This window comes from Saimiri boliviensis, chromosome 1 (assembly GCF_048565385.1).
Source record: "Saimiri boliviensis isolate mSaiBol1 chromosome 1, mSaiBol1.pri, whole genome shotgun sequence".
NCBI lineage: Eukaryota > Metazoa > Chordata > Mammalia > Primates > Cebidae > Saimiri > Saimiri boliviensis.
Genome location: NC_133449.1, coordinates 237,831,603 through 237,843,266, shown reverse-complemented (window position 1 = coordinate 237,843,266; position 11,664 = coordinate 237,831,603). Strand labels below are relative to the sequence as shown.

Sequence of the window (11,664 nt, the reverse complement as noted above, 5' to 3'; positions counted from 1 at the left end):
AGAATGCAGCCAAGTTATTTGCTAAGGCATAACATGTGTGACTTTATTCCAGTTCCCAACAAATTCCTCATTTTTATTTGAGATCTTGTCAGCCTGGACTTCACTGTCAATAGCACCATCATCATTTTTGTCACAACCATTTAACCAGTCTCTAAGAAGTTCCAAACTTGCTGGGAGCAGTGGCTCACGCCTGTAATCCTAGCACTTTGGGAGGCCATGAGGGTGGAGCTCTTCAGATCAGGAGTTCAAGACCAGACTGGCCAACATGGTGAAACCTAATCTCTACTGAAAATAGAAAAATACTAGCGAGGTGTGGTGGCACATGCTTGTAATCCCTGCTACTCAGGAGGCTGAGGCAGGAGAATTGCTTAAACTTGGGAGGTGGAGGTTGCAGTGAGCCAAGATCACGCCACTGCACTCCAGCCTGGGTGACCAAGAGACTCTCTCTCTCAAAAAAAATAATAAATAAAAAATAAATAAAGTGCCAAACCTACCCTCATTTTCCTGTCTTCTGAGACCTCCAAACTCTTTGAACTACTATTCATTACCCAGTTCCAAAACTGCTTCCACATTTTCAGGCATCTTACTAGCAATGCTCAACTTCTCAGTACCAATTTGCTGTATTAGGGCATTCTTGCATTGCTTAAAGAAATACCTGAAACTGGGTAATTTACAAAGAGGTTTAATTGGCTCATGGTTCTGCAGGCTTTTCAGGAAGTATGGTGCTGGCATCTGCTTGGCTTCTAAAGAGACCTCAGGAAGCTTACAGTCATGGTATAAGTGAAGGAGCAGCAGACACATCACATGGTGAAAGCAGAGGCAAGCGAGAGAGCTAAACTCCTACTTTCTGATCACATATGCCAACCTGCTCCAACTCCCTAAATCCTTCCACTGTGTCCACATGGGTAGATATCCTATATCCACAACCTCTTAGATCAATAGTCCTTCTACCTTTTTGATCTAACTGCTTATTCTCAAGCTTTTTTAAACCATGACTCACAATTAATAAATTTCACATAAAAACACGACACACACACACACACACACACACATTATATTCATATACACAACTTAAGTTCTACAAAAACAAATCTTAGTAAAGCTATATCAAATATTTTAATATCCAAATAAATGAAAATTCAGAAATACAAAGTTCCTTGAAAGAGTTTTTATATGCACTGTCATTGTTTTACCTCCTCAATTCCATCCACCAAAAGAGCTCTTATGAGGGTCACCAATGAGTTCCATATTGCTAAATTCAGTGAATACTCATTTTAGTTGACCCGTTAGCAGCATATGGCCCATCAACCCTGTTCCTCAAAACACTTTCTTCCTTTGGCTTTCAGGGCATCCCTCTTGATTTTCCTCCTAACTCACTGAGAGCTGCTTCTCAGTTTCCTGCACTGTTTCTCCTCATATACAATCTCTAACCAGAGAGAACCCAGAGTTCTCTGACATCTTTCCTACTTGAATGCACTTCCTCAGCTATCTCATCTAGTTGAATGGCTTTAAATTTTATATCTATACTAACTCCTACATTTCCATCTCTAGCTCAAACCTCTCCTCTGAACTGATTTTTTACTTTAATAACATAGACAGGGTCTCATTTTGTTGCCCAGTTTTGTCTTGAACTACAGGGCTCACATGATCCTTCTGCCTTGGCCTCCCAAAGTGCTGAGATTACAGGCATTGGCCACTGCATCTGGCCTGGACTCTTTATTCATGTCCAATTTCTATTAGGGGGCATCTCAATTTTCATATGTTCAAAACCCAACTTCTTTCCTGCCACAAAAGTACTCCTTATGCAGCCCTCCATCTCATTAAATTTTGACTTTATTTTTCCTGTCACATTGTCACTTGTCCTTTTAGCAATTGTGCGATGATTCAGCTCTTCTAAGTACAGCTACAGGGAGAGCATTCCAGGCAAGGGAAATAAGTACAAAGGCCCTAAGACATGAGTGTGTTTCTTTTCTTTTCTTTTTTTTTTTGAGGCAGAGTTTCGCTCGTTGCCCAGGCTGGAGTGCAATGGCACGATCTCAGCTCACCGCAACCTCCGCCTCCTGGGTTCAGGCAATTCTCCTGCCTCAGCCTCCTGAGTAGCTGGGATTACAGGTACGCGCCACAATGCCCGGCTGATTTTTTGTATTTTTAGTAGAGACGGGGTTTCACCATGTTGACCAGGATGGTCTCGATCTCCTGACCTCATGATCCACTTGCCTCGGCCTCCCAAAGTGCTGGGATTACAGGCGTGAGCCACCGCGCCCGGCCCATGAGTGTGTTTCTTATGTTTTACCTCCTCCATTCCACCAAAACAGCTCTTATGAGGGTCACCAATGAGTTCCATTGGAACTCCAAAAATCTTGGAGTTTTGCTTGACATTCTTCTTTCATACACCACATGTAATCAATGTACTGGTAAATCGTGGTGGCTCCACTTGCAAAATATACTCAGATCCAACCACCACTACCCACCCTGGTTCTAACTAGTCAGTCTGCTTCCTCTCTTGAAACCTATGGTGTATTTTCAACACAGCAATCAGAAGTCTTTCTCTGTAAGTCAGATAATGCTATACCTTAGGTTCAAAACCTTTCAATGGACTCCCAGCTTAAAGTAAGTGTGATGACCTTACAATTGCTTAAATATGGCCCCACCCTTGACTACCTCTCTTAGCTCCATCTCCTAATCTCTCCTCCTTACCTCCCCACTCCAGCCACAATGGACTCCTTGTTATTCCCTAAACATGTTAAACACACTCATGTCTTAGGGCCTTTGTACTTATTTCCCTCACCTGGAATGCTCTCCCTAAGTAGCTGTACTTAGAAGAGCTGAATCATCACACAATTGCTAAAAGGACAAGTGACAATGTGACAGTGTTCTTTCATCTTTTATGCTTGTATACCAGAATTTACTTCAAAGTTTGTAAGTGGACAAGTATGGAAGACAGATATGTATACAAAACAACTGGAAGGTAAAGATGATGTGAAAAATAAAAACCAAATTCAGAGTCATTCTAATTGGTATTTATAAATGTAAAAACAGGCTGGGTGTGGTGGCCCATGCCTGTAATCCCCCACTTTGGGAGGCAGAGGCGGGTGGATAATGAGGTCAGGAAATCGAGATGGTCCTGGCCAACATGGTGAAACCCTGTCTCTCTCTAAAAAAAAAAAAAAAAAAAAAAAAAAAAAAAAAATTAGCCAGGTAGGGTGGTAGGCACCTATAGTCCCAGTTACTCAGAAGGCTGAGGCAGGATAATTGCTTGAACCTGGGAGGCTGAGGTTGCAGTGAGTCAAGATTGCGCCATTGCACTCCAGCCCGGGCAACAGAGTGAGACTCCGTCTCAAAAAAAAAAAAAAAAAAAAAAAAAAGTAGGCCGGGCATGGTAGCTGACGCCTGTAATCCCAGCACTTTGGAAGGCTGAGGCAGCAGATCATGAAGTAAAGAATTTGAGGGCCGGGCGCGGTGGCTCAAGCCTGTAATCGCAGCACTTTGGGAGGCCAAGGCGGGTGGATCACAAGGTCAAGAGATAGAGACCATCCTGGTCAACATAGTGAAACCCCATCTCTACTAAAAATACAAAAAAATTAGCTGGGCATGGTGGCATGTGCCTGTAATCCCAGGTACTCAGGAGGTTGAGGCAGGAGAATTGCCTGAACCCAGGAGGCGGAGGTTGTGGTGAGCCAAGATCGTGCCATTGCACTCCAGCCTGGGTAACAAGAGCAAAACTCCGTCTCAAAAAAAAAAAAAAAAAAAAGCAAAAGTACTGCATTTTGACAAAGTTCATGAAGAATAAAAATAGTAAGCCAGAACATGGTAGAGATGCACTTGAAATCCAGATTCAGTATTTATAACGTAGGTATGCTCCAGATCCATGCATAAAGAACAGCTGCTTTAAAAGGGTGTAATGCCTTTTAGATATAAAGAAACATTCAAAACTGGGAAAATATAGGAAAAAGTTTGGGTCTCCTATATTTGGATTCTTATTAAAATTGCTAACAAACTTAATTTTCACCATCCCTTTATTCTTCTGTAAATTGTTTATAAAATGACTTGAAAAATAATCTAGTCAATTGTCATTATTTGAGGTAGTCATGTTCTATAAAGTTGCCACAAACACTCAAATTAGTGAATACTGAGCCATTGCTCCTAAGAGAAATACAGAGTTAGGTTCCTGTTAAGCCTTTGGTCACATTTTCATCAACCTATTAATACATAACCTTGTTTTATGTCTGTTTCTGTTTAAAGACACATTATTTAATAAATATAGACCTGAGGGTGGTGGCTCACACCTATAATCCCAGCACTTTGGGGGGCCAAGGTGGGCAGATCACCTGAGGTCAGGAGTTCAAGACCAGCCTGGCCAACATGGCAAAACCCCATTTCTACTAAAAATAACAAAAATTAAGCCAGGTGTGGTGACAAGCACCTATAATCCCAGCTACTGGGAAAGCTGAGGTAGGAGAATCACTTGAACCTAGAAGGAGGAGACTGCAGTGAGCCGAGATTGTGCCACTGCACTCCAGCCTGAGCAACAGAGTTAAGACTCTGTCTCAAATAAATAAATAAATAAATAAATAAATAAATAAATAAATAAATAAAGTATTGTTGACTCATTATCTAACTCCTACTCAACAGTACTATAACTCATGCCTCAACAAAGGTTATCTAACATATGTATTCTATAAGATACCTCACAATCGACATGCACCTCAGAATACCATACTATATAGCACTTCGGCGCAATGCTTGGGGATCACTTTAAACCGTAAATCACAAACAGAAGATGAAAACGTGAAAAATATGGAAGTAGATAAACTACTTTCAAAAAGGACATTTGTTTATAGAAAGAGAGCTAAACAAAAAACAGAGCATTGTTCAATCCCAGCTGGGAATATCTGTGTAAGGTACTCAAATTTTTCACCTCTGTGTATGTCCATGAAAAACCATGAAACCGCCATGAGTACTGATGTTAGATCACAAATAAATTTTAGCAAGTAGGTACCTTTACAAATACAGATTCAACAAATAATGAGAATTGACTATAAATACTATTGCATAAGCAAAAACTCTGAAAATAAAAACAGCTAAAATGATAATGGGAAAACCATGTAAACAACAGGAAATTAAAAGTTTTTAAATACATGAAAAGGTGCTGAACTTCATAAGATAAAAATTTATAAATATGAGATAGTCATTTTCAACTATTCAACTGACCAAGATTCAAAGGCTTGATAAATTATTGGCTATTTTGCAGAAAACAAACTCTTGATGGTGGCATAAATATAAATTAATACAATCTCTACTGAGAACAATTTAGCAAACATTTATTAAAAATTTAAATGCAGGCCAGGCACGGTGGCTCAAGCCTGTAATACCAACACTTTGGGAGGCTGAGGTGGGTGGATCACGAGGTCAAGAGATTGAGACCATCCTGGTCAACATGGTGAAACCTCGTCTCTACTAAAAATACAAAAATTAGCTGGGCATGGTGGCGTGTGCCTGTAATCCCAGCTACTCAGGAGGCTGAGGCAGAAGAATTGCTTGAACCCAGGAGGCGGAGGTTGCGGTGAGCCGAGATCGTGCCATTGCACTCCAGCTTGGGTAACAAGAGCGAAACTCCATCTCAAAAAAAAAAAAAAAAAATTTAAATGCAATATCCTCTTCAACATTAGTAGTTCTAATTCTAGATACTTAATCCTAAAGATGCTGACTGTACTATTAAGTAGCAAATGATTAGAAACAAAGCTCTCCTCCACAAAAACTCAATTCATTAAGCATGGTATATATCTATATATAAGAATATCCTGTAAATGCTTAAAAGAATGAGTTTTAAATACTGATATGGTATGTTCTCCAAGATATACTGAGAAAAAAGCACTTATCTATTAAATAACATTGTATGAATTCTCTCTAAAGATAAAAAATTTTAAAAGTTCAAAAAAGGTAATGATATATCATGACAGATTTAAATTATTGTCCTTTTTTCTTTTTTTTGAAACAGAGTCTTGCTTAGTCACCCAGGCTAAAGTGCAGTGGCGTGATCTTGGCTTACTGATCTTGGCTCACTGCAACATCTACCTCCTGGGTTCAAGCAATCAGTCTCCTGAGTAGCTGGGATTACAGGTGCCCACCACCATGGCTAGCTAATTTTTTTGTAGTTTTAGTAGAGATGGGATTTTATCATGTTGGCCAGGCTGGTCTCATACTCCTGACCTCAGGTGATCCACCTGCCTCATCCTCCCAAAGTGCTGGAATTACAGGTGTAAGCCACCATGCCCAGCCTTAATTACATGTTTTTATAAATTCACAATAAATGTGCACAAACATTTTAAAAAACATAAAAGGGTATACTGTGAAAAGTGTACAGAAGGGCTGGGCATGGTAGATTCATGCCTGTAATCCCAGTTCAGGTGGGTGGATCACCTGAGCTCAGGAGTTCAAAACCAGCCTGCCCAACATGGTGAGACCTCGTCTCTACTAAAAGCGCAAAAATTAGGCAGGCATAGTGCCACATGCCTGTAATCCCAGCTGCTCAGGAGGCTGAGGCAGGAGAATTGCTTGAACCTGAGAGGCAGAGGTTGCAGTGAACTGAAATCATCCCACCGCACTCCAGCCTGGGCAAGAGAGTGAGCCTCTGTCTCAAACAAAAAGCAAAAACAAAGTTAACTCTGTGGTTTATTTCTGTTAATGGCAACCCTGCAGAAAAGCTAAACTTAGAATTATGTCTCAAAGTCATCTCTGTCTGATCCCTTAATGAAGGCTCTCTTCAAATATAGCACCTTTTGTCTTCTGAATGTAGGTATAGCTATGGCTGTAGAACAGACCATGCAATTTTTCATCTAGGATTCCTTACAACCACAAGGACAATTACTACAGTGAAAGCCAGAGAACTAGCTCAGTTTTAATTTTATTACTAGGATTAGTCTAGCCAGGACTGTGTTGACTTTGATATTTTCTGTCTGTATCTAAGGGGGAAGCTGCTTCATTACTAGATATTAAGATAAGATAAATAGGGGTCTAAAAATAGTCCTAGGTCAAACACCATTATGATTAACTCAACTTTCAAAACCATTTACCTAATATCTTCTTCAAAATTAGCAAGAAAGACAACTAATGCATAACCTGTCCTGATGAATTAAAGACTGACCCAAAAATAACTGAAATTTCTCTTCCATTTGCTCTCTTGACAATCCTATTCGTCTATGCTCTAAGCTCATCCTTTACTTCAAAAAATGGCCAGATATCGTAGACACTGTGAAGAATAAGATGTAGTACCTTTTCTCTAATGAAAGAGGAAAGACAGATATAAACAATATATAAACAATAAACATAACGTGAAAAACTATGTATAGAAATAAGTAGAGAGGCTGGGCACAGTGGCTCATGCCTACAATCCCAGCACTTTGGGAGGCTGAGGCAGGCAGAACACGAGGTCAGGAGTTTGAGACCAGCCGGGCCAATGTGGGAAAACCCTGTCTGTACTAAAAATACAAAAGCCAGGCGTGGTGGCACATGCCTATAGTCACAGCTACTTGGAAGGCTGAGGCAGAAGAGTTGCTTGAACCTGGGAGGCAGAGGGTGCAGTGAGCTGAGATGGTGCCACTGTACTCTAGCCTGCTTGGGAGACAGTGAGACTCTGTCTCAAAAAAAGAAAAAAAATAAGTAGAGAGCAGCTTCAATGAGGGGAAATGACGTAGATGGGGGTGGTGAATAAGAAGGCTGAGTGGAGGCCAGGTGTGACAGCTCACGCCTGTAATCCCAGCACTTTGGGAGGTCAAGGTGGGGAGACTGGTTGAGCCCAGGAGTTGGAAGACCACCCTGGGCAAAATTTTGAGACCTCGTCTCTACAAAAAAATAAGAGGCCGGGGAGTGGTGCCTCACACCTGTAATCCCAGCACTTTGGGAGGCCAAGGTGAGCAGATCACTTGACACCAGGAGTTTGAGACCAGCTGGCCAATAGGGTGAAACTCTGTCTCTATTAAAAATACAAAAATTATCAGGGCATGGTGCCACAGGCCTGCAATCCCAACTACTCAGGTGGCTCAGGCTCAAAAATCACTTGAACCTGGGTAGCAGTGGTTGCAGTGAGCTGAGATTGCACCACTGCACTCCAGCCCAGGCAGTAGAGCGAGACTGTCTCAAAAACAAACAAAAAAAATAATATGTAAAGATGAGAAAAATATGACATTAAGTGGAAATACACATGCACATACACAAAATGCCATGGTGGCATCCATATGAAAATATATACAAATATGGGCAAAAGTGCCAAATAATATGCAAAAAAGAAACACAATCAAGGCTGAACGTGGTGCCTCACGCCTATAATCCCAGCACTTTGGAAGGCCAAGGTGAGCGGATTACACTGTCAAAAGATCGAGACCATCCCAGGTGTCCTAGTGAAACACTGTCTCTACTAAAAATACAAAAATTACCAGGGTGCGGTGACATGTGCCCCAGCTACTCGGAAGGCTGAGGCAGAAGACTTGCTTGAACCCAGGAGGTGGATGTTGCAGTGAGCCGCTATCATGCCACTGCACTCCAGCCTGTCTCAAAAAAAAAAAAAAGAAATACAATCACAGACACAGAGCTAATTTTTTTTTTTCTCTTTTTTTTTTTTTTACATAAATAATGGAAGCACTGTGGTTTGTAGACACATAGCTAATTTTTAAAAAAATATTAAATATTTTTATTATATACTTTTAAACATACAGAAGATAGGAAAAAAAAGTAAAATGAATAGCCATATACATATCAGTTGGATTTGGTAACATTTTGCCACATATGCATCACATACATTTTGCTAAACCACTTTAAACATTTTATGAGACATCTAACACTTCATTCCTAAATGCTTAACTACGCAAATTAAGAGTCTTTTATAAACTACAACATCCTCACAGCTCATAAAATTAGCAATAATTATCCAGTATCATTTGAAATCTAGTCCATATTCGAATTTTCTCACCTGCCTCACCAGTGTGCCGCCCCCATCCCCGCACCCCAGTCTTTTACAATGGTTTTTCAAAATAGGGTCCAATAAAAAATTTCACATTGCATTTGGTTACTACGTAACTTTTACTCTAGAAGAGTTACCCATTCCACTTCCTTTTTTCTTTCCTAACACTGACATTTTGAAGAAATGAGGCCAGTTATCTTCTGTAACGTTTCACATTCCAGATCTGTCTGATCGTTTCTTCAGTGGTGTCATTTACTGCTGGTCTGTCCCACATTTCCTGCAAATGAGAAATTAGAACCAGAGGCTTGACAAATTCCAGTGAAACAAAACAAAACAAGAAAGACAAATTCCAGTGAAACCATGTCCTCTGTGGACACCAGTTAAACTTAACTAGAGCATATGTCAAATGTCATAAAGTGTACAGTGCAGTATGCCTAGGTCATCCTGTATCACAGTCAAAAAACATGTCTGGTTATCTGTCTACTAGTGATAGAAAACGGCATCATATCCTAAAGCTCTCTTCATGGTGAAAGTGTGTTTTTCTCCACACAACCAACCAGTATTTGGTGAGCTGATACTTTGACACCATGAGAATTCTAGTAGGGATGCAGATTAATCTTTTATCTAATAGTTGTGGCATCAAAATGTCTTTAATATTGTTTTACATTAATCTTTCAACTTTTTAACATTTCAACTTTTTTAATGCTCCAAAACATTTGTTTTCCACAAACCATAAAGTTTTACAAAAATTAACTTTCATAATGATGGCAGACTTACTCCTTAATTTAAGGAATGTGAGCACCTCCCTTCTTTTTGATTTTGTCTGAAACCCTGTAAGGAAATAAAAGTTAGAAGAACAGCACACACATTTTATACAGATGTTAATAAGCACTTTGTTTCACAAGACATTTTACTTATTTTATTCAATAAAATATCAGAAAATAAGTTTACAGTCTTTTAATGTGCTTTAAAAATTATCCCAAAGTAAACAACTGTTAGGCTGCAGTTAAGTTTTTCTTGCACTGGTGGCTCATGGCTACAATCCCATGACTTTGGGAACCTGAGGTAGAGGGATCACTTGAGACCTGGAGTTTGACACCACCCTGGGCAACATAATGAGACTCTGTCTCTACAAAAAATTAAAAAATTAGGCCAGGCATGGTAGCACAGGCTGGGCGCAGTTGCTCATGTCTGTAATCCTAGCACTCTGGGAGGCCAAGACAGGTGGATCACCTGCAGTCTGGAGTTCGAGACCAGCCTGGCCAACATGGCAAAATCCCATTTCTATTAACAGTACAAAAAATTAGCTGGGAATGGTGGTGGGCATCTGTAATCCCAGCTACTCGGGAGGCCAAGGCAGGAGAATTGCTTGAACCCAGGAAGCAGAGGTTAGTGAGCTGAGATTGCGCCATTGCACTCCAGCCTAGGTGACAGAGCAAGACACCGTCTCAAAAATAAAAGTAGCTCACGCTTGTAATCCCAGCACTTAGGGAGGCTGAGGTGGGTGGATCATCTGAGGTCATGAGTTTGAGATCAGCCTGGCCAAGATGGTGAAACCCCATCTTTACTAAAAATACAAAAATTAGCTGGGTATGGTGGCCAGCGCCTGTAATCCCAGCTACTCAAGAGGCTGAGGCAGGAGAATCGCTTGAACCCAGGAGGTGGAGGTTGCAATAAGCTGAGACTGGGCCACTGCACTCTTGCCTGGGTGACAGAGCGATACTCCATCTAAAAATAAAAACAAATAAAGAAATAAAAATTAGCCAGGTGGAGTGGCATATCCCTGTAGTCCAGCCACTCGGGAAACTGAGGTGAGAGGACTGCGTGAGTCCCGGAGGTCAAGGCTGCAGTGAACTGTGAATGTGCCCTTGCACTTCAGCCTGAGCAATAAGAGTGAGACCCAGTCTCTAAAATATAAAATTCAAATTTTAAAAATTCAAAAAAGATTTTTTTCTTTCAATATATCCAATGATATTCCTGAGCCCACTTACACCTTATTTTCATAAAATAAAATATATGACCTTGTGAGAGGAAGACATTTATTTCCTGCCTGTTGCTTGCTGGTAGAAAAAGTAAAATAGCAAGAAGCTCAAGTCAGTAAGTCAGGTAACTAGCTGCCGCCAGTGGCCTTGCTGCAGAGAGGCCTGAGGGCTGGGAAAATAACTCCCCTTCTGTAACAGGTACCTATGTTATTTATAAACCCTGAGAATGTAGCAGAGGAATGTTCTTCCTCTGACACAGGAACCTGCCTCCAGTCATGTCCTTCATGTCTGCACGGTCCAGATCCCCCACTTAGAGTTGCATCTGCCACCAAGTGATTTAGTGCCTTTGTTCAGCTCCTGTAACCCTTTCCCTTCTTCCCTTCCTGCGCATGCCAAATATAAATTAGCAAATCAATAAAAGCTAAAGACTGTGAGGTCAGCTGCCCAGCCAATGGGCAATGACACAGTTTCACAGTTCCCCCTTTCGAGTTGTAGGCCCTTAAAAAGGGAAAGAAACTGCCTTTTGGAGAGCTCGGCTTTTGGACGCAAGTCTACCAATGCTCCACAGCTGAATAAAGTCTCTTCCTTCCTCCCTCAGGTGTCTGAGGGGTTCTGTCAGCGGCTCATCCTGCAACAACCTTAAACTACTTGTGTCATACTCATGTATTAAAATGAGACCATTAAAGACCAGCACTCACTAAAAAAAAAAAAAAAAAAAAAAAAAAT

At 40.8% G+C, this 11,664-nt stretch overlaps 1 protein-coding gene across 4 annotated transcripts in view; it reads right to left on the bottom strand.

The window, feature by feature from the left end:
* Nucleotides 1-8,659: 8,659 nt before the first annotated feature.
* The window catches only part of LOC101028267 (survival motor neuron protein), a 45,270-nt gene continuing 42,265 nt past the window's right edge, over nucleotides 8,660-11,664 (bottom strand). For all 4 annotated transcript variants that reach the window (XM_003925768.3, XM_003925770.3, XM_039469836.2 and 1 more), the window contains 2 exons: nucleotides 9,734-9,787; nucleotides 8,660-9,233 (listed from right to left, as the gene is read on the bottom strand). In XM_003925768.3, the coding sequence (XP_003925817.1) occupies nucleotides 9,737-9,787 (51 nt within the window). In that variant the 3' untranslated portion in view covers nucleotides 8,660-9,233; nucleotides 9,734-9,736. The remainder of the gene's footprint in view (nucleotides 9,234-9,733; nucleotides 9,788-11,664) is intronic.